The sequence below is a fragment of the Haplochromis burtoni genome, unplaced genomic scaffold, assembly GCF_018398535.1.
Source record: "Haplochromis burtoni strain Fernald_Lab_line unplaced genomic scaffold, NCSU_Asbu1 Contig_401, whole genome shotgun sequence".
Classification (NCBI taxonomy): Eukaryota; Metazoa; Chordata; class Actinopteri; order Cichliformes; family Cichlidae; genus Haplochromis; species Haplochromis burtoni.
Window position 1 is genome coordinate 401,910 of NW_024582762.1, and position 27,723 is coordinate 429,632.

General features: G+C 38.6%; 1 protein-coding gene across 1 annotated transcript in view; it reads left to right on the forward strand.

Annotated features, from left to right (window-relative positions):
• otog (otogelin) overlaps positions 1-27,723 on the forward strand; it is a 66,592-nt gene that overhangs the window by 15,192 nt on the left and 23,677 nt on the right. Inside the window, exons 16-32 of the mRNA XM_042212939.1 lie at positions 2,015-2,147; positions 2,970-3,147; positions 5,463-5,587; positions 5,980-6,192; positions 7,106-7,271; positions 8,021-8,095; positions 9,119-9,165; positions 11,258-11,423; positions 21,039-21,146; positions 21,807-21,945; positions 22,188-22,322; positions 22,473-22,619; positions 23,108-23,227; positions 23,465-23,572; positions 23,719-23,875; positions 24,455-24,481; positions 24,948-25,118. Of these exons, the coding sequence (XP_042068873.1) occupies positions 2,015-2,147; positions 2,970-3,147; positions 5,463-5,587; positions 5,980-6,192; positions 7,106-7,271; positions 8,021-8,095; positions 9,119-9,165; positions 11,258-11,423; positions 21,039-21,146; positions 21,807-21,945; positions 22,188-22,322; positions 22,473-22,619; positions 23,108-23,227; positions 23,465-23,572; positions 23,719-23,875; positions 24,455-24,481; positions 24,948-25,118 (2,215 nt within the window). The remainder of the gene's footprint in view (positions 1-2,014; positions 2,148-2,969; positions 3,148-5,462; positions 5,588-5,979; positions 6,193-7,105; positions 7,272-8,020; positions 8,096-9,118; positions 9,166-11,257; positions 11,424-21,038; positions 21,147-21,806; positions 21,946-22,187; positions 22,323-22,472; positions 22,620-23,107; positions 23,228-23,464; positions 23,573-23,718; positions 23,876-24,454; positions 24,482-24,947; positions 25,119-27,723) is intronic.

Genomic DNA, 27,723 nt, shown 5'->3' on the forward strand with positions numbered 1-27,723 from the left:
TAAAACCCTGTTGATAAAGACATACAGTGTCTTCATTTATTTCAGCAGATCAGTACAGTGAGTTGCAGAGCATGTTCCATGTGCCTGTGATTATTTATTTCCATATATACATATAGACTGTTCGCTACTATTGTCACCTGATTCTATTATTAGCCACTTTTTATTATCTGATAAGCTTTTAAACTCTGGATCTATTACTAAAGTTGAGCCTTAATGTTTTTGTTAAATGAGTATGCAGTAGCCTGCTACCAGTGTTGGTCAAGTTACTTGAAAAAAGTAATCAGTAACTAATTACTGATTACTTCCCCCAAAAAAGTAATCCCATTACTTTACTGAAGTCTCTTTTTTTAACTTGTTTTATCAGTTTTAATCTTTTAACTTTATGCATCAAGCAAAAAATTTAATTATATGCAACATTCTCTGACTTGAATAAATTAGTTTAACATTTAAACCTATTTTCTACACATTCCAGCACATAAAATAAAATATTTTTTGAGTTTTACACTCACTCTTTCAAATAGATGCAAGTAAAACACAGCAGAAAATAAATAAAGTCAAAGACTCAGCGGTCCTGTTGCTCTATTTTCACCTGTAAAGCAGGACTGCGGTAGGCGGAGGTTTACCCTGGTGCAGGTGTGCCGCGGTCAGTTGAAGAATCCGCGAGTTTCTCTGTGATTTCCCATTACGTCGTTGCGCACTCGGTGCTTGCTTGGAAGTTTAGGGGTTTTTTTCGCTGTAAAAAGAAGTTTTCTTCCCACGCACATGGACCTAATGTTTTTGTCACTTTTTATGGAATCAAACTCAAAGTAAGGTCAGTACTTCCACGCTTTAAACGCTGCACGCTCATACTCTCTCCCACAATCGATATATGATCCATTGTTGATCTGCACACAGCTGTTGTCACTAACGGCGCACTCGCTTACGTCACTGTCATGAGACATTCTCGCAAAAAATCACGGTTTTAGTAACGCAGTAACGCAGCGTTCCTACGGGAAAGTAACGGTAATCTAATTACCGTTTTTGCAATAGTAATCCCTTACTTTACTCGTAACGCCCATCTCTGCCTGCTACATATGTAGCTTTTCATAGAAAATAAAAGGAAATATGCATACTGGTAAATGGTAAATAATAAGAACAAAAGCAGGTCTCTTGCATCTCCATTTTCTTTCCTGCATGCAACAAAAGCCTGATAAAGTGTGATTGATCAACAAAAAAAATAGCGATTACCAATATCCCTTCCTTCAGAATTTGCATGTCCATATGCAGAGATTTGTTTCTACAGATTAAACTACCAGTAATGGTGGAAATTTTCCATCTAACATCATTGTAGGGTGGGTTATGCATAGTACACTCTGTAGAGGCTACGGTGCGACTTCAGACTTTTCCTTAGGTTGAAATCAGAATATTATTTTCCATTTTTATAGATTTTGGTATTTATTTAGCAGCACGGTGGCACGGTGGTTAGCACTGTTGCCGCACAGCAAGAAGGTCCTGAGTTCAATTCCACCATCAGGCCGGGGTCTTTCTGTGTGGAGTTTGCATGTTCTCCCCGTGTTTGCGTGGGTTCTCTCCGGGTACTCCGGCTTCCTCCCACCGTCCAAAGACATGCAGCTTGTGGGGATAGGTTAATTGGATAATCCAAATTGCCACTAGGTGTGAATGTGCGAGTGAATGTGAGTGTGAATGGTTGTCTGTCCCTGTGTGTTGGCCCTGCGACAGACTGGCGACCTGTCCAGGGTGTACCCCGCCTCTCGCCCTATGACAGCTGGGATTGGCTCCAGCGCCCCCCGCGACCCTGAAAAGGATAAGCGGAAGCGAATGGATGGGTATTTATTCCATCACTACACACCAGCAACCTGTCTAACAGACTAAAGCCCTCTCTCTTTATTATATTTCCCTCATTTTTTCAGGAAGAGTGCTTTATTTGAGTGTCTTTCTTCCCATTATTTCATTCTGCTTAACTGTTTGGGAAACTGTCTGAACGCTTTATCAGACCATCTCGTCTCATTTGCAGAATCTGGATGGGGCCTGCATACAGTCAGTTAACCTGGTAATTGATGAAGATCCAAGAACAGAAATTACTCTGAGTCACATTGGAGAGGTCTTCATTGCTGGACAGTACCGCATCTCCCTGCCCTATTCTGATGGTAACCTCCTCATCTTTTATCACCTTCCAGCATTGTTCTCATCCAGGGCCCGACTTTATTCAGCACTCTGTGGGTTATGGCAGGGACAGATTGAATGACAGCTGTGCTATTGAATGAAAAATTTTCACAATACTTTACTGGGTTAGCTCCTACATTGTGTTGCACAAAATGTCTTTCCTCTGAGCATTACTCATTTTACATGAGGCTTTTGTGTGCTTTATCTGACAGCGTCTGAGAGTGATCTGATATTTTGAACCTGAATGAATAAAAACACTAATAGCTATTGCTCTTTATGTTCTGTTACAGATTTTCCATTCCTTCATTTTATACAACTGTACTTATACACATAAAGAAGAAAAGGAAACAAGTTCCAAATAAAATTCCACAAACAGTTTTAACTGAAATGGCTGTTTTATTATGAATGATATACTTTTGGGATATAGGCTGTTGTTCAGTCTACACTGGCACCCACCTAAAAGCTGGATTCCACTAAAATATGTGTTTGGATATGAGTGATATAAATTTCATCGTCATTCTTACTCAATTATGCTTTATTTATTAAAGATTCCGCTATAGAGTTTGTAACTACAATTAATTAATCAATTAATTAATTAGTATTGGTGCACAAGTGCTGCTGATGCCCTGTCTATAGTGATAATTTGCAAAGTGATGTAAAAGTGTACCAGGAACAAAGCAAGGAAGACGAAGATTTGTAGACTGGTAGCTTGATCCATAGTTTGGGGAAAAATTATAAAGTAAAAGAACAAGCTTTGCACACCACCAGCTTTGAGCTAAATAATGTCCTATATATATCTCCTGCAGACCTCTTCCACATCCAGGAGCTATCATCAATGTTTGTCCAGGTGAGGACGGTGTTCGGCCTGCGTCTGCAGTACAGCTGGAAGGAGTTTCGCCTTTACCTGCAGGCGGATGAGCTGTGGAAGGATGACACAGTGGGGCTGTGCGGCACCTTCAATGGCAACATTCAAGACGACTTCCTGTAAGTGTGTGCTGGCTGACCTTTGATCCCTCTTGCGCTCTTGGTTAACCCCTCCTCCAATAATACAGAGAGAGTGCATGCTCTTGTTTCAGAGGCAAAGAGGGAGGTGATGGTGAAGTGCTCTCCCTCTCACACTTACTCTCTCTGTAATGCACACTGGTCGGCGGCTCAGCATCAAAAGCCCAGCTCTATGATCAGCTCTTTTAGGGGGACTAGATGAGCGCCCAACTGGACACGCCACTTCAACAAGGAATTTACTGTTAGCGGAATAGGAGCTCCACTGTACCGTATCGTAATGGCTGACTATAAAGGGCGGATGTTGTCTAACAGCTGTAAATGGATATACATCACAGTTACTGACTGAAGTGCCCGTATGCTGCTAAGAAGTCACTTTTCCTGAAGCACTACTAAAAGACTGTAGTTAAAGTGATGACTTGCACAATTTTAACCTTTTGTTTTGTTTTTGCTTTGCTTTGCAGCTGCAGTCATTTCAGACACTTAGTTGCATAGTTAGTGGCAAAAAAAGAAGAGGAGTAAGTCAGAAAGAACTGCAGGCAGCTATTCTACTTCAAAGAGAATTGGGTGAAACCCATCTGATTAATAGTGGCTTGGGCGGAGGTGGGACTCCCGTGTCAGTCGCTTCTAGCTTGCTATTGTACTCGTATCAGTTCCAGGTCCAGCATGTTTCAGAGAAGGATCAAAGAAGTACAAGTAAAATGTGTATTTAATACTGCACATATTTTCTTTAAAAGTTTAAAAAATGCAGTTCACTTCAAATAAATGCCTTTAAATTCAGTTTTATGTATGCAACTTCAAATCACACCAACAGTTTCAAAGAGCTTTAAGGGAAAGACCTGACGAAAGAAAGAAAGAAAGAAAGAAAGAAGAAAACTCTCCAACAATCAAAGAACCCTCTATGAGCAAGCACTTGAGAACAGTGGGAAGGAAAAACTCCCTTTGAACAGGAAGAAACCACCACCAGAACCAGGTTCAGGGAGGGGCAACCATCTGCTACAACCTGCTGGGGTGAGGGGAGGGAGCCCGAGATGAACTAAAGTGGTGTATAAACATAGCGAGTGAATGAAGGAGAACAGAACCTCTCAGTATATCATGGGAAGCCCCCTATTGCAGTGTAATTAAGGGAGGGTTCAGGGTTACGTGATCCAGCACTAACTATGTGCTTTATCAAAAAGGAACGTTTAAAGCCTAATCTTGACAGTAGAGATAGCGTCTGTCTTCTGAATTCAAATGGGAGCTGCAGAAGAGGGGCCTAAAAGCTGAAGGCTCTTCCTCCCATTCTACTTTTAAATACCTGACGAACCACAAGTAAACCAGCAGTCTGAGAGCAAAGTGCTCTGTTGGGAAGATACAGTATAATTGGGTCTTTAAGGTAAGATGGGTCCTGATTATTCAAGACCTTGTATGTGAGGAGCAGGATTTTTTAATTTGATTCTGGGTTTAACGGGGAACCAATGAAGTTTGTCAGTATGGCTGAAACATGCTCTCTGTTTGCAGACCCTGTCAGTTCTCTCACTGCAGCATGTTATGTTAACTAAAGGCTTTCAGTGAGTGTTTAGGACAACCTAATAAAGAATTGCAGTAATGCAGCCTACAAGCAATAAATGCATAACCAACTTTTTCAGCATCACTGAGACGGGATGATTCTAATTCAAGAGATATCATAAATGCAAGAAGGCAGTCCTACATATTTGGTTAATATGCACATATCCTGGTCAAAAACAACTCCAGTGTTACTGAAGGTCAATGTAATGCCATCCAGATTCAGTAAGTCAGTAAGACACCATGTTTGTAAGATTTTTAGGACTGATTACAATAATATATAATCTCCTGCCATGCTCAGTGACCCCTGTTTCAATCCATGGGGTCGATGTGGATGTCACAGTGCACACTCTTGATGTCACATCCTCTACAGAGAAAAGTCAGTATAATAAGAGGGGCACCTCAATGTCAACTACACATATTTAATTTTGTGTAACATTCAGTAATATTTATAATTATAGCTATTTTGTTATATTTTATAACTTGTAATATATTGTAATATTTAATTTAATTTAGTTGGTTACTGTTCTTACTGTCTTTGAGCAACTGTGACCACATAATTTGCTCTGGGATTATTAATTATTCTGATTCTGATATTATCAGAATGTTATTTTGTGAACACAACAACACTTGTAACCACAAAAATCAAAAGGCAACTCTTCATTCACACGATAGCACTGGACTCACTTTATAAAAATGACTTTTTTTCTATCTGTGTGCTGTCATACTGATTCCTTGCTTTGGTTTTGGTTCAGATCTCCATCAGGTATGATAGAAAGCACTCCTCAGCTCTTTGGAAATGCCTGGAAGGTTTCGTCTGCGTGTTTGTCCAGCCTGAGTATGCCTCAGCTTGATCCCTGTGATACACACCAGCAGGCTGGTCAGTTTCTCTTCCTCCTTTTTTCTGTTTCAGTAGAGAAAAATAACATATTTACTCAGTCGTATAACATTTATTATGTTAAACTGCGTAAGTGGTGCTTTATAAAATAAAACATATGTATTATTATAAAACGTTTGGACATTTTGATGTTGATATCACAGTAAAAATGTATCCCAAGCTCTGTTTAAGGTGTAAATCAGTTTAGTTTCTACTTTTATTCTTATATTTGTACACACATATTTATTTGTATTATCCAGTGAATTTACAATGATTATGATATAAATGAACAACTTTAAAAATATTTTATTTAGGGTTTGTATTTGATTCATGACATCAGAATCACAGAGAGCAAGACTTGTTTACTTGAATTATTTCTAAACTATTTTTAACAGTGACCTATGCTTCAGAAATGTGTGATGTGCTGAATCAGGATCTGTTTGCTGCCTGTCATGAGTACCTCAGTCCAACACCCTTCCATCAGCAGTGTCGCTCCGATACCTGTAAGTGTGGGACGCCTTGCCTCTGCTCGTCGCTGGCCCACTATGCTCGCCACTGCCGTCGATTCTCCGTCATCATTGACTTTCGATCACAGATATCTGACTGTGGTGAGTCACATTCACGCCAAACATATTTTGTCCAAGAATGTACCTGCTGCTACAGAGATGTCAAAATTAGCAATTATTTCTGACATATTTTTTGTTTTCATGTCTAATATCAAATCCAAATATTTCTCCCAACTCACCGTTCAAGGTCACAGATGATTTTCAAATTTCAGCTTGGAGGACATTTTAATATTTCAATATATATGTCAGTATGTCATATGAGTTATTGGCAGGACTGTTCATGGAAGTTTAATCTTTTAGGGAATGACATGGAAAAAAAAATCAGTTTAGATCAAACAGTATCAGTGCCAGCTTAGGAGTAATTTTGGAAAATTTTCCTACCAAAAACTTTCCCAAAGAAGGTATGGGATGTCTTGAAAGGTGAAACTACACTCAAAGTGGTCACCCACAGGTTTAGGGTAATCACGGGGCAACCACAGGAGTTTGTCATCCTATTTTTATTCCAGTGTGAGTCATTAAGTTAGAACGTGAGTGCATTTTAATGAGATCCACAACAAACATCATTCTTTGTTTAAATACTGGAGCACACTAATGACATGTGCCTCACTGGTTTTATGGATGACAACAGATATCAGGTCTATTTCTTGAACGTTACTCAGTGGATGAACTGATGTCACGAATCTGAAATGATTCTGCACTGTCCATTCAGCTTGCTTTTATTGGCTCTCTCGCATGTCACACACTTTAGAGATGACTGGACAAACTAAAGTTTTAAATGATGAATTAACAGACATACACAAACCATCATTCTGCTCCAATCAGTAGCTCTACACTTTGTTGTTAAATTTGATAACTTGATGAAGAATACAGTGACGCCATCATCAAGTTAATTCCCATTAAAAGGCCAAACTGACTGTGAGTCTGAGTCTTTGCTGAACTCTGTCTTGCCCTGCAGCTGTCACCTGTCCTGCCAACATGCAGTACGGCATCTGTGTGTCCTCCTGCCAGCGCCGTTGCTCCTCCCTCTCTGTCCCACAGCACTGTGGGGAGGAGTGTGAGGAAGGTTGCGTCTGTCCTCTGGGTTCCTTCTACAATCACCGAACACACACCTGTGTGCACAGGTAAGGACGAGGAAGTGATATTCGCAGGTAGAAGTATGTAAAGGCAAAAAAATGATGAAATATTTATATGATGAAGCAGGTGGGACTTAATACCCAGAGCAGCTTCAGTACTACCTGCTGTGCTGATGTGGAGGGTGGTGAAGCTGGAGTGACTCCACCAAACCAATCCACTCAAAGTGATATTTGTATCTGCTTTGAAGTTTAGGTCAGCTTCTAAGTAGAAAACCTGGTATCTTTGCTGCAGACATTGTAGACCCAGAGGACCTCGGTAATTGTGCTCTCCTTTTTAGCTTGCTCTGCCCTAGAAGACATGCAGCTTAATTCCTCTTAAATGTCCCAGGTTTTTACATCCTAGTGCAGCGCCATGCCTTACTTACCATGTGATAGAGTTACATCAAGGAATTCATCGTGAAACCCCCCTTTCATTCCCACTCGGGCTGGGGACGACAGATATCTGATAACCAGTGAGAAAGAATTTGTAGTACAGAAGCTGATGTGTGGCACTGGCCTATATGTTACAAAGGCTTTTAGCCTTAGCTAAACATAAATTACCACAATGTATATTATATAAATCATACAATACTGTATTTTTTTCAAGTAAGACTGGTCTATTTTGCCCCCTCCACTTCTCCGTAATTAACATTGGTAAGGAAAAAAATTAAGCAGTGAATGTATATTTATGGGGGGAACCAAAGTCGGTCCGTTTAGGTTTGTCACAAGTTCAAGTCAGGTTGTCTCTTTTTTTCCAGGAGCGAGTGCCCCTGCAGTTTCCTTGGAGCAGATTATGAACCAGGAGATGTGATCATGACTTCAGCAGGCGTTCAGTAAGCTCCTCCCCTTCATTTCTACCTTCAGTCTAGACTTATGAGTGTCAGGCTTTATTTTTGAAAATAAATTCTGTAACAATGAACTGTGACATTACTGATATTACATGAGGCAGTTTAGTTAGCAGTTAGAGAAAGCACAGAAAACACTGGGAACTGCCTTTAATTTAGTCAGTTAAAATAATGCAGTACTGAGGAGCAGAATTTACTTTCAGAACAAAGGAGTCTAAAGTTTCTGGTTTGCTGTGGTTCAGATTTCCTAATTTTTTCTCAATAAAAAGGCTCCATAGTGATATAAAGCTCTACCTCCTGTCAGTCACGACCACATAAAAGGAAAATCTGTGTAAGAAAAGTTTATATTTTTCTAGAGATATTCTTTTCAATCAAGTGTTTCAAGTCAAATGTTTGAATGAACAAAAGACTCCAGAAAATTAAAAAATTTTCAAAATAGAAAAAAGTTGCTTTGTTTAATTCAAATTGTTACTTTAAGTTAGGCCAAGAACTTATTAGGTTCTTCCCTGCATATTAAAAATATTACGTTTTAGAGTTCCACAAAAAACAAAAACAAAACAGGAACATTTCTTTCCTGTTGGAGATGATGTTGGATTTCTTGCAAGTTCTGTCCAGAGATCCAACATCAGAAGACTTCTGTCAAGTAATGTAACACAGGCTGTTTGTTTAAATTGTATAGGGACCAGCTGTAATCAGCAACCTTTTTGGTGAAACAATACAATGTGTGGAAGAAAGCTAATATAATTTCCACCTTGAGAAAGACTGAATCACCTGGGGAGTATAAATCTGTTCTTTAAATTTCTAATTTGGTGAAACTCATATTAGGGAAATTACCAAAAATGAGCAAAGTCAATGTAAGAGGACAAATAACAGAAACTACATCCATTGCAGTATATTGACATTATTACCAAAGTACCAAACCTGTATTTAATTTTAAATATGTGAAAATTCTATGAATTTTCTGCAGTTGCCATCATTAAGGTGAGTAATGTCTCTCTGTGCCTCCTGCAGGCTCTGTCTGAATGGTAGACTGGTGTCCCAAACACAAACAGGCACTGGTGAGTCCATTTGATTTTGTTAATCTGATCTTTTTTTTTAATCTTAAGGCAAAAACAAGAATTGAATAATAGAAGTTGAAGAGGAGTTTAGAGCTCAGAGTTCAGAAAGATATTGAGACAAGATCTGGATGGTAGGGAAGAGTTATAGATGACTGGAAGGGTATAGCTGAAGTCGGAAACTACCAAGAAGGCATTTGTCCTGTGGACAAAGAAATGAGAACAAGGAGACTTGGTGGTAGAATGAGGAAGTACAAGACAGTGATAAAAGGAAAAGGTTAGCAAAGAAAAGTGGGATAGTCAGGGAGATGAAGAAAGTAAAGAAGTAAGTTTGGGAGGCTGGGTGAACAGCAAAGAGAAGAGGGAAAGGAAAGTGTTTATAATAAGTTGTACATGAGGCTGGAAAACAAGGAAGGACAAAATGACTTGCGTTGATTAGGTAGGGAGGGAGACTGAGTTGGAAAGTATGTGCAGCAGGTTAGTATGATTCAGGATAGATATGGAAATGTACTAACAAGTGAAGAGAGCGTGTTAAGAAGATAGAGGAAGTATTTTGAGTTTATGAATGTAGAAAATGAGAGAGAGAACAGATGGAGGAAAGTTAATGAATCAGGAAGTGAAGAGGATTAGTAAGGAGGAAGTGAGGGCAGGTATGAAGATGATGGAGAGTGAAAAGACAATTGGCCAATGTGACATGTCTGTGGAATAATGAAGATGTCTAGGAGAGAAGGCAGTGGACTTTTTAAGCAGATTGTTTAATACAGTCTTGGAGAGTCAGAGGATACCTGGGCAATGGAGAAAAAGTGTACTGGTACCAGTTTTAAAGAACAAGAGTGATGTGCAGATCTGTAGTAACTACAGAGTGACAAAGGGGATGAACCTTACTGTGTATATGTTGAAGCTCGGTCAAGAAGAGAGGTGATGATCAGTGAGAAGCAATATGGCTTCATGCCAGGAAAGATCACTGCAGTGCAGATGTTTGCTTTGTTATTGGAGAGTATAGAGAAGGTCAGAAGAAGTTGTACTGTGTCTTTGTGGATCTTTCTTATAGCCAAGAGAAGAAGAAGTATGTGAGGATAGTGCAGGACATTTAAAAGGACAGTGAGACAACGTGAGGTATGCAGTGGTGGGGGTGGTATTACAAATTGTGATGGAGGTCAGATAGAAGTGTCTGTGGATGATATTTGCAGCTAATATGTTGATCTGTAGTGAGAGTAAGAAGCAGTAGAAAGAGTCTGGAGAGGTGGAGGTATGCTCTGTGAAGAAGAGGAATGAAAGTTAGTAAAAGGAAGACAGAATATATTTGTGAAGGGAGACAGGAGGAAAGATGGACATGCAAGGAGGAGCAATAATGAAGTTGGATGAGTTTGAATACCTGGGTTGAACCATCCAAAGCAACAGACATAAGAAAAGTAAAGAATGTTCGAGTGTGGTGGAGTGGGTCTAGATGAGTGTCAGGCTGATTTGTGATAGAAGGATCGCAGCTAGAGTGAAAGTTTACAACATGGTAGTGAGACCTGCTATAATGTACGGTTTGGAGATAGTGGGACTGACAAAAGATCGGAAGCTGAACTGGATGTAGCAGAGCTGAAGATGTTGAGTGTTTTTGAAACCAAGATGGACAGGATTAGTCATGAATACATCAGAGGGACAGCTCAGGTTGAACAGTTTGAGAGGCAGGGCTGAGATGGTTTGGACATGTGCAGACGAATTATAGAGAAGATTCACAGATGTAGTGAAGGAGCACATGCAGAGGGTGGGTGTGACAAAGGAGGATGGTAGGGATATAATGAGATGGAGGCAGGTGACTGACTGTGATACCCCCTAAAGGAAGTAGCCAAAAGAAAAATAGTCAGTGGATATATATGTTTGTGTCATATCAACTTTCATACTGTGAGAAATTACAGTCTTAAGAAAATGTGAAAAAGTGCCTTTTTTGATAGTGAAGATTAATAATGCATGAGCTAAAACATTGGTGTGTTTATGTTGCTCAGCATTCATACCTAACAAACTAATTTTTCACTCTTCTTCACTGTCAGTTTAAAAGTGACACCAAAAATCTACAAAAAATCTGTGATGTCATTTTTACTTACAGACAGATTGTGTCCAGAAGGTCAGATCTACCAGAACTGTTCAGAAGGGGAGGATGGCCTCCTGCCGGGAAGGGGTGTGTCCTGTGAGCGCACCTGTGAGTCTTACCTGCTCAACGTCACCTGCTCATCACACGAGCCCTGTCTGGCTGGATGTGTCTGCCCGCCTGGGTGAGTGACAGCTAGTACAAATGTATCCTGTCCATTGGTGAATAGTTATACATAGAAGGTAATGGCTGCTTTATAATGTAAAAAAACTCCTTTTGATTGGACAGTACTGCACTTTTAAAATCCATTTTATTTTAATTTGATTGTAATTCTTCATTTCACAATTTTAAACAAAAGCTACTCTCGTTGTTATGGAATCCAAATTTAAAAAGGGAAAAGGAGAAAAATAGAGAATTGAATATAAAAAAATAGAAAAGGTATCTGGAAAAATGTATTTGCTTTCATTCAGCTGACTCTCTGGGATGTGTGATCTGTAGCAACAAACTAGTAAATAACAGAATTCAAAATAGAAAGATCAAACTGATTATTCACACTTCTCCACTCATAATAACCCTGAGATTCTTGTGCACGCATTGGTCTTTAGTCACAGTGCAGAGTGGAAGTATGGTCAGACTAAAGATGGAGACTGAATGTAACAATTTAACATTTTTGTTTCATATCAGGGTAAAACAATGAGGTAAAACAAAGGGTTCCAAACTCCTGCTTAAGTGGTACAGAATCTTGAAAAGTTCACACATAGCAGACTGTAGTTATCCTAGTTAACTGTTTGGTATCAGGTTGACTGAGCAAAGGAACAAGATGTTTTTCTTGAGCAGTAAAGGTCAAGAAATGAGTGTTTCATTTAATGAAATCTTATGCTGTTAGTGTACCTGACTGAAGCTGATGTCACAGAGAAACTGGCTGCAGGTTGATTAAACTTTCTTAAAATGTCACAGAAGCCTGAAATAGTCTTCCACCCCCCTCCTTCCCATACCTGGTGATGCTGCTTGTGTGATACATGTAGTCAGCACTTCATTGTAACCATTTGTTTCCCAACATAAAGTAATAAGCAGACGTAGCTGTTCATTTTGTGTGGACAGTTTGAGATAAACTTAGCCCAGTTGTTCTGTTAACCTGACTCATCTTCTGGTTGAACTTGCTAATTCCCTGCTGGCTTCTAATATACATGAATTTTCCTGGTTTTTAATTCCTTTTTTTGGGGGGGGGGGCTGCCTTGCTTTATCTACTGGTCAGACCAGTAAAATGTACAAGTTGGAATTAAGTTTTTTTGGGGAAATTTTTACATTTATACATTTAAAGATATAATCTTTGTGGAAGTGTCTGTTGATGTGACATAAGGAAAAGTGCAGATTTTCTGTGGCAGACAAAGGACGGGATTCCAACAGATGAAGTGAACAGACATTATGGGTAGAATACAGTCATCTGACCCCTTTAATCCTCTCTGGCTGTCAGCCTGAAAGGGGGGTTAAGTGGTTTCATTCTGTGACATCAACCAAGAGTCATCCTGATTACAATACGCACAGGCAGGGGTTAGTTTAAGGATGTCGCATCTTATGACATATTTGCATAGATTATATAGTTGATTGATGAGAGCGCTACACCTGCAAACAGAAGGATTATATTTTTCGATTTTAGAACTGTCAAAAATATAAAATCTTTGTTTTTCATGTAAAAGCAGAAGAGCTGAATAAGTATACAAAAGAACAATGAAACAGTGTAGCGCTAAAATGGTAACTCTTAAAAGACAATCAAAGATTCTATCTGTGAACCTCAAATCACGTATTTATGAAGGATTTCCATTAACAAATAAAACTGACCTTGTTAGGCTTTCTGACATTGTCAGAGAATTTGGCCCTAGCTTTAATTTGAGAAAAAATAAAACCTATCGCTTAAGGTGATTTGGAAAACTATCTGACCAATGAAAGTCTTACATTTGGAAAACATAGACACCACTGAAATGAGAGACCATCTGGTTTGTTGCCAATATACAGATCAAACACCAACATCCTTGTATAGAGGGATGCTTTTGTAAACATTGGCTCGAGTCACTTGTAAATCAGTGAAGGCACCATTAACGGTGAATGCTATATAATTCTGGACTAACATGTACTACAAAAGATCATCAGCAAGACAATGCTGAACAAATAAACTTTAAATAAATATATATTGTACATATCACGTCAGCATCGATGATCAGGCTCCAAACTGACCTGTCTCAATTCATTTTTGTCACCCATTCACACAACTCACTAAACCCACATGACCCCAAAATATATCAAAGTAGCTGATGTTTGACCGTTAAGCATCTTGTTTGTATCCACCACCATTATACACACCACTGCAAAACCATTAAAAATATAATTCAAACAACTACTAATTGTCTAAATGCGTTTTTAAATAATCTGAAGTACTACTGTACTGTGCTATGTGTATTTATATAGTCAAAAAAATGCTAAAACAAGACCAAGGTTAGATTTTTCTTATTATATGATGAATATAAATAAAAACTTTACATTCAAGACTTGTTTTGACGGAATTACAATGAGTACTAACGGTAACACTAACATTAAAACGGAGCGATCGTGGTTCAGGGACTTGGGAATCTCATCTTGTAACCGGAAGGTTGCCGGTTCGATCCCCAGCCCTGTCTGTTTTGGTCGTTGTGTCCTTGGGCAAGACACTTCACCTACTGGTGATGGCCAGAGGGGCCAATGGCGCGATATGGCAGCTTCTGTCAGTCTGCCCCAGGGTAGCTGTGGCTACAAATGTGGCTTGCCTCCACCAGTGTGTGAATGAATAGTGGAATTGTAAAGCGCTTTGAGGGTCTCGAAAAGAGCTATATAAATGCAATCCATTATTATTATTAAAACATATCTGCTGTCTCTCCAAGAAAATAACCCTAATGTATGTCAGTGAAGACTGCCATTTGCTTAAATTCTTAGTGGTTAAACTGGTGAAAATTAAAGCATAGTCTTTCTCTAAATCTCATTTTGAAGCATAAATGGCAGAAATAATAGAAGCCTTAAGTTTTACTGAACAATTAGACTAATTAAAAAAAAAAGAGGAAACAATCAAAGGTTCTCACAAACGTATTTTTTTATTCAATAAAAGGGCAGATCCATCCCAGAGTATATTGCTATCTAGTTAACTAATATCCATCATTTCTGTGTCTTATTTGTTTTTCCATATTTTTTACCCTCAGTGCCTACCCACCCGTGTTCCTGTCAGGTTAGATGATTAGATTTCAAATTTAAATGTAAAATTATGACATTATACTTGACCTGAATGCATATGCCTTGGTTCACTGGATAAAAAGGGGATCTGTTCTTTAGTTAATCGTTGCCATGGTGAATCTTAGTATTGAAGCTCTGTTGAGGATTGCTTTCTTTCTCTACAAACACATTCAATTCAGGGTCAACATACTCAGAGTTGATTGAACTTACTTTGATCATCCTACTTTCTTAAAGAGGAAACTGGGAGTTGCTGATCTCAGAGTAAATCAGCTCGGAGTTTGTGGTTAGACTCAGAGTTTGTTGAACCGACTTCCTGGAATTTGGCCTTGCATTGAAGCTCCCCTTGGTTACTTTAGCTCTGTTCTATAAATAGCACCAGTCTGGGTTTTCTGCCTGTTACTCAGAGCACTATCTCAGCAAACCTACTGAAATATAGTGATACGGTGAAAAGGTCGGAGAGGGGCAAAAATGGTCATCTGAACCCTGAGTCACCTTTGCTGACCTCACTGGTGTGATTCAGATATCCCTGTTCACTACATGGAGCAAACTGACCTTTTGGGTGTCAACAACATCATAACCTCTAAATCTGTCGTCCAGTTGTAGCTCAGGTGTTTAAAAAGTCACTGAAACCTGAGTTAAAAAATATGGCACAAAGAAATCTCATTCAGCCCTTCTGCTTCTTGATGACAGATGTATTAATGAGTGTAGTGATAGTGAGACAGTTTTAAGGTTCACTGGGAGATCAACTGATCTGTATGAGATCAGCCTGGAGTCATATTCTGCTACATAGAAGCCTGTTTGTTTTCTTGCTAATCAAGGGTTGTTTTTACAGAAGAAACCTTTATTATGATTCTTATTTTAAAGATTTATAGAGTTCACAAATCAGTGATGTTAACATGACTCACCACACCCTCCCCCAAAAATTCTAAATAAGTTTAAAAAGCAAAATTTAACTACCTTAATATTGTATTTTGGTAGCATTAATGTTGGCAAACATTAAATTTAGTCTTAGCTAGCTAGCATTGTGTTTGCATTAGCAGGTATTCAAAATAATTCATTCAGTATTGATATTTAAGTTGTCGAGGGTTAGGGTTACGAGCTAACTGGCAAAATTCTACAGGGTGAGTTTCTCCGTACTGTTAATATTAATATCATTGCTCTTATATATATATGTGCATTTGTGTGATAAATACAAAATATGCAATTTTATTTCCTAATTCATATTTAGAACATACTTTGTGGCTGTTCACTTTGAAAAGTGCTGCTTTCATGCCTTTCGTCCACCTGTAATTTTTCTTTCAGGGCAATGCATGATGGTCTACAGTACTGGGGGCTGTCTTTCTAGTCTTTCACATTTCATCACCAGTCACCAGAATGAATGATAGCAGCTTATTAGCAGCTTCGTTACAGATGCAATCAAGAAATGTGGCTTGTCAGAAATACTTAATCAACCAGTCTGCTATTAGCTATTAGCAGACTGCTAGCAGACACAAGCATAATGTGAGCTTTGTTTCCGGACCTGTTTATTTCTGTTAATTGAACAATATCGCAAGGCTAAGTTCTCTGGTGAAATTAAGCCATCTTTGGTAGAATAGAATTAATAGGATGAGTAACAGTAATAGCTTTTTTTCAATTGTGAACATTGAGCATTTGGGAATTTTTGTGCACAACCTTTTTATGAGACACTGTGGGATTCAGTGAATACACTGTATATTATGTAAATATTCAAATTCACTATGCATTTGGACAGCAATACTAATACCAATAGTGTAAAGGATGAATCTGATGAATAGTTTTTTGCCCAGTGAAAGCATCAAAACAGGAGCTGTTTTGAGGAAAACACCAGGATTCAGTTCAAAACTTACCCCTGTCTGTTTATTGACCAATCTTTGTTAGCATTTCTCAGCAGTTAGTTTATCTACCTTCTCAGATTCTCTTGTCTCTGACCTGAAAGGGCTGAGATGCATTGGCATTTCTTTGTACTGTTTTCAAACAACTTAGTTCTTGAGTATTTTATAGGATGATGTTGGTATTTACTATGCTTTTACAACTGTCTGAGCTTACAGCACGATGAGGTTTGTATAAACACTTTAAAAAAAATAAAATGTCACATGCAATAAAAAAAAATCACAAATCTTTATATAGAGAGTATTTAAAAATCTAAAACACTTGAAACTGGTACATACCAAATTTATTGCAGCTTACTTTCTATATAAATGATGAATTTGAGGACAAATAAAAAAACACATCTTCCCTAACCCTAACCCCCAGACCTGAGATGTAGCTTTTACTTTTAATTAATTCTTCAAACCCTAGTGTCATATTTACATCTTGGACATTGAAATAATAACCTTTATAAGATTTCTGATTTCAATAATATTAACTATATCTCCACAGCTTTAGTTGTGTTTACTAAAGCAGTCAACAAATGATAAGCAGCTTCTTCTTCTTCTTATATTAACTCTACACTTAAATGACTATCAAAATACAAAAACCCTTTCTAAACTCAGAGTCAACTGCAAGGTATTCATCTGAAGCGGGACTTTAAAACCTCTAATGGGAAATGATTAGCTGAGGTGCAGACAGATGAATCCATTGTGTCTGCATTCACAATGGCACACTTTGTTTATGATCAAAATGTAGACCATTCATTCATTCCTTCTGTGTCAATTAGTCCAGCTGAACTCATATGAACCTGGACTTTCAGGTGCAAAACAGAAACATGCAGCCTGCTGGAATTTGGTTTTGGTTACAGGTTTTGTTTTAGTTTAGACTCATGAGATGATTCAGTGTGTTGTAAGCAAAAACAAGTTTAGGTGACAGAGATGATATACCTTGTCAGGTCTGCTGCCTTTTGAAAGAGCTAGTGTGGAACATCTGGTTAAAAAAAAAAAATTATTATTTACTTGCAAAATGTAAAAATGTAGTAAAGTATATCCTCCTCATCCCAGACTTTGCACTAAGATGCCCCAGTACTGAAAAAATGAGGCAATTTGTAGCAGAAATTATTTTATGCATTTTATTAACTGTGAAATGGTCATCATGTCAGCATGTTGTGATCTGTGTGTGATAGATCTCACACACAGGGTGGCTGTGGCTCAGGTGGTAGAGCAAATCAGCTACTAATTGGAAGGTTGGTGGTTCGATCCTTGGCTTCTCCAGTCTGCATGCCAAATATCCTTGGGCAAGATACTAACCCCAAGTTGCCCTCCGATGCGTTCATCGGAGTATGACTGTGTGTGAATGTACTTTAGTTTGCACTTGTGTTTAGAAGTGCTTGTATGAATGGGTGAATGAGGCATGTTGTATACAGCGTTTTGAGTACTCCGGGAGAGTAGAAAAGAAAAACATCAGTCTTTCCTTAAATTATTTTCTGCCCCAAATAAACGGATCAATTCACCTGCTAATCTTGTGAATGTAATTTACGATTGCAAACGTCATTAATAATCTAGGCCATAGGCTGCATACCGTCAGGGATAATTTTCAGTCTATTGTCTCTACTTGGTGTGCAACACTTGGGAGTACACTCAATGCAAGGCAGACTGCAGTCGAGCCATTGCGCTGTTTGACTCATCTGTCATCATGCTTTTCAACTACTTACTTACTCAGTCCATTTTACATCATGCGAAAGAATGAAATTCAAAATGAGGGCTGTGTTTATGAGAATTTATTCATAATGTGCTCATAGGTCAGAACAATAAATGATTTTCATATCTTTGATCAGAGAAATTGATACAGCAGTTTGGCTGCCAGATAAAGGAAGCTGTTAGCACCGTTTTATCTGTGGTGTAACTCTACTCAGATGAACCTGAGGTTTGTGGCGAGACCATTCAGTATGTCACGGCAGCCTCGCCAGTGGATATAGCTCAACCATGGATATTACAAGATACTTATCAGCTTCGTCTTGCAGAGACGAAAGCAAATGGATGGTTGCAGACAAAGACTGTTTCTTTCTCTATCTCTGAGAATCCTAATTGTCTGGTTTTCTCATGTAGCTAACATGAGCGTTACAGTCCACAGTCGCCCACCCCTGAAATTTGTTCTGGGTTCCTGGCATCTCTCTGCTCTGGAAGCAGACCTGCTTTGGCTCTACCTCTGTTATTCTCTTGACAAAATGACAACGCTATAACTTGATAGCATGCCTTTAGGTCACTGTTCTTCAATAGTTAAAAAACACTGCTTTCAGAGAGATTGGATTATTTAGATGCAGAATTTTGAATTGAATTGAATCTTTATTTTGAACATGTTTAAATAGTATAACAACAACAACAGAGAAAAAGAGACAAGCAAACAAAACAAAAGGAAAACAAAGCAATAATAATTATAAATAACTTAAATATAAATATAAGTTGCACCCACACACACATATACACATCCCCTGTGTGAAAATAGTGGGTGAGACACCCGATCAAAACCCTACCTCCTCCCTGTACTTTGCAAAAAACATATTTTTGAACTGAGTCATGCTGATTGCTTCAGTTCTTCACTTAGTCTATTCCACAGCTTCACTCCACACATAGAGATGTAAAAACTTGTTAATTTTGTACGGATACAGGGATGTTTTAAATTAAATTCAACATGATCATTTGGAAATGATTTGCCTATTTAGATTTCAGGAGTGATTAACCCTCCTCAATGAGTGCTTTACAAATTAAATCATACTCTCTGGTAGGGGCAGAGCTGCTTGTGCATCATTTTCATTTGGTAGTAAACGGTAAACGGTCTTTGATTTTTAATTAACGTCTGGCTGGCAGTGGGTGTTTGGTTAGGGTCAGGGAACGTTAGTAAGTAAACGGATATGTGTAGGCTGTTATAGATACTGTTTTTGGTGTAATTATTGGACAATTATTTGTCCGTCAACTTAAAATGAACATAAAATCATGGTAATGGGATTTAAAAATGCATAGTCTTACATTGGTTAGGTTCCTCAAGTGGTGATTGTTGGTTTGTACTTTCATGTTACTCGGTAAACATGTAAATAGCTGACAGAAACTGTCTCATAATCACCATTTAGCAACATAAACCTGAGGCTACAACCCCACACACCAACACAAATCCTTAATGAGGACACACATGTCTAAAATCTTTCTCATAGTAGAATACAACGCTGACCGCACAAAGCAAAAAAAACCCAAAACAGCACAAGTGAGCGATCGCCACAATGATTCTACTTTAGAAAGATGAACAGGTAGAAAGGGAGGCTGCAGCCTCACTCCTCATCTGCTTGTTACCTGTTGAAGTTAAGGGTCTGCATACTCAGTTTGGTATTCACTCAGCTTCCACTCTGGGTTCTTAAACCCAGCTTAGTCTTTGCAAGCACCTGCCAAGACTAAGCTAGTCTTGGCAGGTGCTTGCAAAGAACCAAAGTTGTGTAGCAGCACAATGCGGTTGTTTCTGTCTTGGATGCAGTTTTCCACATTACCATTTATCTCATCATTTTGTGCAATAAGAATACATTTCCATATCCATGCTCTAGACTGCCTCTGACACACATAATTGCAGTACTGGGAACCAGTTTCCTACAAGAACTGGTTCTCGATTCCTATCCGTAAATATCATGGTAATTTTAGACTTCTAATGATTATCTGTTTGATTTTCATGGCACAATACATCACAGCATACATCTTTAAAAAGCAAGACCTGGGTACAGAAGTTTGAATTTACTTTGGAAATTTCTCTAATCCACACAGGGTCAAAAGTATACATAAAAGATCAGATATATACACATGCCCCCACTAATATTTCACTAAGCGTCCTTTAGGAAGTTCCACCTCGATCAGATGCTTGTGATAACCATCAGGAAACCTCTGGCAAACCACTTAAAAAACAAAGCAAATATCACTTCAGTTTATTGGGCTTTGCAGGTATTCATTTATGTACATTTATGATTTTGACTCTTTTTCAGCCATTCTGTTGTAGATTTGATGCTGTGTTTGTGATCATTATCCTGTGTTATGACTCAGTTTTAGCAAATTTTAAGCTGTTGGAAAGATGGTTTTACATTTAAATAAACTGCTTCACATTTAAACATGTCAGATACATTTTCAGTGGCAGTGGTGATGAAGGCAAGTCCAAAGCACTGCACCACAGTAATTCAAGATGCTTTCAAGATGTCATGTGCTCCTGTTTTTTATCGAGACTTTGTATTAAAAAGGATATAGATTCACACTAGTCTTGTTGTAAAATCTTAACATCTTTATACTCTGTCTTGGTGTTTTGAATAAGAATAAGCTTAGCAAGGGGCAGGTGCGACTAAGAATGACTTGTTAATCACACAATGAAGCATACCCACATTTAGTCTCCTTGTTGACTCTAATGAATATGTTTATAACATAAAGATATGTGTGCCGAGAGATGAGTAGAGTGCTTGACAACCAAGTCTTTTTGATCCCTGCTGGCTATTAGAAAAAAACATGCTGATTTAAGGCACTTTAACACTGGCTTTACTTTTCAGCCCCAGCATACAGAATTAATTGGTCTCAATTCTACATAAACTCAGTGCTTTAAAAGTGTTTTTCCTTTAACAGTTGGGTGTTTCCCACAGGCTGCTGAAACATGGAGATGAGTGCTTTGAGCCCGCTGCATGCCCCTGTCTGTGGAAAGGAAAAGAGTATTACCCTGGCGACAGAGTCTCTTCGCCCTGCTACCAGTGGTATGTTTCCACAGATTCAGTGTTTTTAGAAAATTTTGTTCATTAAAATTGAAAATCTTCCTTTCATGTTACATATCTTCACATATCATATTTCCCTTCTCTCTATAGGCAATAATTCATTTTGTCACGCTTTACAAATTTGGTCTTGGCCTCGCCAACAAAAGCTGTCAAATTAATATGATCATCAAGCGTTTGCTTAAATTTCTAGTACCATCGCCAATTTTTCAAAGTCAGATTTAGCCTGAAAGCTCAGAATCCCGAGGTTGTCAGAGCATCGAAAGTGGCCACCTGATATCTATAATTCTCTGCTATCACAGCACAGAAAAAGGCCTTGAAAACAGAGCGGGCCCTTGTATGACTCTTTGATTCTCTGCTTCAGACTGTTCATCGCTAGTGAAAGGAAACACTCTCCCAGTGATCTCAGTCATTCTCCCATCCTTCCATTTCTTCTTCAAGCCTCAGCCAGGGAAGAAGATGTAGATGACAGCCTAATAGTGCAATGAGCTGCAGTTCAGCCTTTGACAATTCACCGGTCACTTTTCTGCCTTCTGTAAACCTGAGGCTCTCAACAAAAGGAGGCCATTAGATGTGAAAAAAATGTCCTCTAACTAAGTGGGAACAAGTTGATGCCGAATCACTGAGGCATTGCTGTCTTTGTAGTGTTTGCCAGCATGGGACGTTCCAGTGTGTATTTCAGCCGTGTCCATCGTTGTGCACGGCTTACGGTGATCGCCACTACAGGACGTTTGATGGGCTGTTATTCGACTACGTTGGAGCATGTAAAGTTTATCTTGTAAAGGTATGTGAGAAAAAGATTATTATAGCCATTACATGAGCATGTGATATATTTTTTGGTCCATAACAGTGGACCCCCCCCCCCCCCCCCCCCCACACACACACACACACACACACACACACATGCACACACACACAAACCTGCTTTACTCTGTAATAATAAACACTAAGCCTATTGTTACACTGAGATTTCTAAGCTATAAAGACATTTACTGTTACAGCAGCTGTGTTTTCTCACCTCCACAGACCAGTGCTGATATAATGCTCAGTGTCACAGCTGAGAACATCGACTGTTTTGACAGTGGAATCATCTGCAGGAAGTCCCTGCTGATCAATGTTGGAAGATCCTTTGTTGCTTTTGATGATGACACTGGGAAGCCAGTAAGAGTCACTTTTAAAGCAATTTCTACTGCTAGTGCAGAGTGATGTGCTGCACAGTGTCTTTGTGTGTCATCTTTGTTTCTTCTGAATAAGATTTAAGGATTTTTCAGTGGATAGCTGCCATCTAACTACAGTCACTCGTTTATGCAGAATCCATCCAGTGTGATTGACAGGAAGCAGAATATGTTCATCTGGCCAGCTGGGTACTTCACAGCGATTAATTTCCCAGAGGAAGACGTCACAGTCCTCTGGGACCGAAAGACTACAGTGCATGTCCAGGTTGGACCTCGCTGGCAGGTAAGATGCTGGTTCAGTGTTTTGTTTTGTTTTTTGCAGATCTTCAGCTGATCTTCAATATAAGGTGACTCCACAAATGATACCTAATAAACTGATGTTATACCAGTTTGATATTTTAGGATTTTTCTGGTTCCTAATTGAGCTGAGTGACCTCTGAGTTATCTGCAGCCATGATGGGAATCACTTGTAGTTTAGCTGATTATTTTTGTGAAAGGTCGGATGGTATGTTGCTATGAATCGTGGCACGTCCTTTCCTTTCACAAAGGAACATACAGCGAATCATCTCAGAAGCACTGAAGAACTTAACAGATTTTTTTTCATTCAGACTGTTGAACACACCACTCTCAGAGCAGCATCCAACAGGCAGTTTTGTGTTACTGTCAGTCACAAATTTTAAGAGGCTATGATATAAAGTAAAATGTAATACCATGACGGTATTAACAACATATGAGCTAATAGGCTAAAAAGAGGCGATGTGATGTGTTCAGGGGAAGCTGAGCGGACTGTGTGGGAACTTTGACTTGAAGACAGTGAATGAGATGCGAACGCCTGACAACATCGACTCCCCAACACCACAGGAGTTTGGAAACAGCTGGACTGCAACAGAGGTGAGCAAAACATCACCTGTATGTTCATCATGCTCTGGTGATCTAATGAAGGCAATTAACTGTGAAATTAACATTTCACTTGGACAATAACTTGCAAGCCTATTCATCACAACTTCAGTTTATTTGAAAACTGAAATAGTGATTCATTTATAGTGAAATTGAGCTTTCTCATTTGACATAAATGTTTTTTTTTATCTCCCTGTGTATGTGTGCGTCTTTAGTGTGTAAACAGTCCAGATATCAGACATCAGACATCCCTGCACTTTCAGTCCACTCAGAGAACCTTTTGCAAAACGACAATGTGCTGTTCTGCTCAGTGAGATCTTCCAAGCCTGCCACCCAGTGGTGAGTAACAAAACGTCTCTACCCTGGGCTTTTTACAAGTACTACAGACTTTTTATTTTTTAATTAAGGGGTAAAATTCTACTTGCTATTAATTAATCTATTTGTAATAAATTTGTAAAAAAAATATTTCTTATATTTGCCCTTAGGTGGATGTCACCTGGTTTTACATGAACTGTCTAGCAGACACATGTGCCTGCAGCCGAGGAGGCGACTGCGAGTGTTTCTGCACCAGTGTGGCGGCGTACGCCCAGCGTTGCTGCCACCAGGGTGTACCTGTGGACTGGCGTTCTCCTTCTCTATGCCGTGAGTCAGTCAGACCACAGGAAGTAAAATTCCCATCTAGTGTTTCTTGCTAACGTTTGCAGATTTTATTGTTAAAGCATTCCTTTTTGAACATTTTAATGTAGACATTGTATGTTTAATTAATTACAGAGGAATAACTGAGCTTCAATAGCTTATCTGGAAAAAAAACATAAAAACTAAAATAAATGATGTTCTAATTGTAGTTACATCGTTATCAGTTAAACTGCTATTGGTTGAAAAGCGGTTGTTGAAAAGCAAATTATTATTAATAGTTGTCATAATTAATTATATATAAATTCTTCTCAACAGTAAAATTAGATAATTTATGTAAATGTCAAGATGGAAACTATAAAAGGGAAGAACTTGATGCAAGTTTAAACTATGTTGTGGGGCATTTTAAATGACCATATATTGATATTGATCTTAAAATCCTGTACTGGTTAGGCTCTAATAAAAATTAATATCTACTTTTCGTGCTTATAAAGTACCTTTCAGTACTACTTTCATAGTATTTATATCATTATTGATAGTAGTAGTACTCATCCTGTTATTAATAAGAGTCTCTTTGTTTCCGTGCAGCGTACGATTGTGAATTCTACAACAAAGGTATAACAATTTCTCCACACACGCGCACACACACACACACACACACACACACCTACACACACACACACACACACACAGACACACGCACACCTCACACACACTAATTTATATATATATATATATATATATATATATATATAGTTTAGTATTTTGTTATTTGTTTTGTGTGTGTGTTGTGTGTGTGTCTGTGTGTGTGTGTGTGTGTGCTGTGTGTGTGTGTAGTATAGAGAGAGAGAGAGAGAGAGAAATTTCTATATATAAATGATATGCCCTGCACTTTATATAAAGAAGTATAAATGTATTATTAAAATGCAATAATATGCAATGCAACATTGATTATTTTAATGAAATGACCACTCACAGTCAAGTATTATGCAGTGATAGAACAGCAGTTTTTAGGCTGTTGGAGAAATTATGAGTTCAAAGAGGTAAAATCCTACAATAAAGTGTGGATGCCTGTCTGCAGTTCTGGGTAAAGGTCCCTTCAGGCTCTTTACCTTCAGGGATCGGACGACACTGTTGGCAGCCAGCAAATCCAGCGGCTTTGTGTTCCTGCAGCGTGGCAACATCAGCGACACCCCTGACATCATCTCGCTGTTCATGATGACACCTGGCCTCAGCAGAGCGCGACCACATGGTGAATGAATTTGTTTAAAATGAAAAGGTTTACTTTGTATACAGAGAGAGATTCATTTCATTGCAGGCAAAATAATAACTGCTCAAAAAACTGATTTAGTTTTTTTTCTTCTATTTCAAATGATGATGTCAGCATTTTAATTACAACTGTTGACAATAATTATGACTTCCAAGAGGAAGGAAGTTTCTTGTGTTTTTATATTTAGTGAGTGTGGGAAACTGGTTAGTTCAGAAGCTTTATAGTTTTATTTTACACTTATTTCTTTTCAATGTAGAAAACAGTCTGTGTCTGCTTGACTAGTGTAGGGTTTGGTGGTATCAGTGCATGAAAGAGATCTTCTGTAGTGGGTTTGGGAAAGTTTGATCGTTGTGTAGATACCACAGTGGTATATTTTCCTGTCAGCAGAATACAGCAGGCTCCTGAATGAAAGAGACGCAGGTATGCTGGTTGAAAGCCAGTAGGAAGCTGTTTAAACAGGGGAGCTCTGATGTTAAATTCACAGCTAAAAAAAAAATTTGTTTCTTTGGCCAAATCTGTAATGTCTGGTTTCTCAACTCTGACTCTTTACCTTCTGGTGACTGGACAAGGAGTCCAGTTCTTTTTTCTTGGAAGAAAAAAAACAAAACGAAGGAAAAGGGCGTAAGAATGCAAACTTTAATATCTATTCTGTAAGTGTTGTAGACTCTATTTATATATATTCAGCTATCAATTTCAAAACACAAAGCTTAGCAATCAAGCTGAAAATACAGCAGCGATATATTATCATTGTAAAGTTTTAGCAAATAATTGTTAACCCAATGTTTTCTCTTCTTTTAGCTGTTGCTTGCTGTTGCTATTGCACTCATTGTTTGGTTGGCCTTTGCTGAGCAGATGCTATCTGCCTCACACCTTTTAAATTTATTATTAATAATAGTGAACATAAAAGTTCCAAAAACCAAAACATGTGTTAAAAAACTCCACTAGACTGAGAGCAGCTGTTTAAAGTTTGTTTAGAGCAGTGGTCCCCACGGGCCACGGACCATTAGTTGTTTGGTACCGGCCCACGAGAGTTGAGGCTCGGGTGTGAGATTTATGGTTTCCAGGGCTTTTTATTGGTTTTTATCATTTTTTTTTATCGTTTTTATTGTTAACTCTGTTTCCCTGGACCTTTTCATGTGTGTTATGAATAAATCTTTTTTTTTTTTTTGTACCGGTACTGGTTTTATTTAGTTGTATCTGTGACCCCTTAAAGGCTGGTCCATGAAAATATTGTTGGACATAAACCAGTCCATAGCGCAAAAAAGGGTGGGGACTGCTGGTATTTACGTCATAATTAATGTTAGCTTATTAGCGCTTTAAAAACTGCCTTGTGGTGCCTTCTAGTGTTTGAATTTAAAGTTTGAGCTTGAACTTCTTTTCCTGATGAAAGCACGATTCCTACATAACAGACATGTGTTTGACATTTTATTTTCTGGATGATCTTTCTCCATCCTGTCACCTTACATTAATGAGAAAATCAGAGTTTCACTAAGAATCTCTCTCTGCAGCGACTGAAAACAGGCTAGCTGGCTTTCTCATCTTTCACTGTTTCCTTTGTGTTTGGCAGTGTTTGGAATGATTTGAGTGCGACCTGTGAAAACACTGATGGAGGAGATGGACTCTCATTGACTTACATTGGTAGCATGGCCCAGAGATCAGATTGCTAAATGCTAATATAGCAACCTGAGCTGCAGGCTGGTGAGCAAGCCAAGACACTAGCTTGTTCCAAAGCTAGTCTCACTTTTTATCACATGTGAGCTGAGATGCTGCTGCACTTTCGATTATTTTCAAGCAATATACAAACGCATTTTCTTCCACTTAATAAACTTTAAAAATTATTTTACACTTGAAAAGAGGACCGAGGAATGTAATCAAGTGATAAGCATAAGAACATGTAATATGGATTCAAAACTTCTATTGTATTTTGGCGTTCAGTTTTGGTGAAAAAGTGAAAATAAAGCTGCACCACTAAATAATTTCTATTGTGAGTACCAGTAGGTTTTCTTTGTGTAAAGGCTATGTTCAGCTGCCATGTTAAATGTGCTGCTATGAGGATCTTTCTTTCTTTCAATTTTATTTATACAACTCCAAACCACAACAACAGTCACCTCAAGGCACTTTATATTGTAAGGTAGACCCTACAATAATACATACAGAGAAAAACTTAGAAATCATATGACCCCCTATGAGCAAGCACTTCAGCTGGCAACAGTGGGAAGGAAAAACTCCCTTTTAACAAGAAGAAACCTCTGGCAGAACCAGGCTCAGGGAGGGGCAGTCATCTGCCATGATTGGCTGGGGAGAGAGAAGGAAGACAGGATAAAAGACATGTTGTGGAAGAGAGCCAGAGATTAATAACAAGCATGATTCAATGCAGAGAGGTCTATTAACACATAGTGAGTGCGAAACGTGACTGAAGAAGAAATACTCAGTGCATCACGGGAATCCCCCAGCAGCCTGCACTTACTGCAACGTAACTAAGGGAGTATTCAAGGTCACCTGGTCCAGCCCTAACTATATGCTTTAGCAAAGAGGAAAGTTTTAAGCCTAATCTTAAAAGTAGAGATAGTGTCTGTCTCCTGAATCC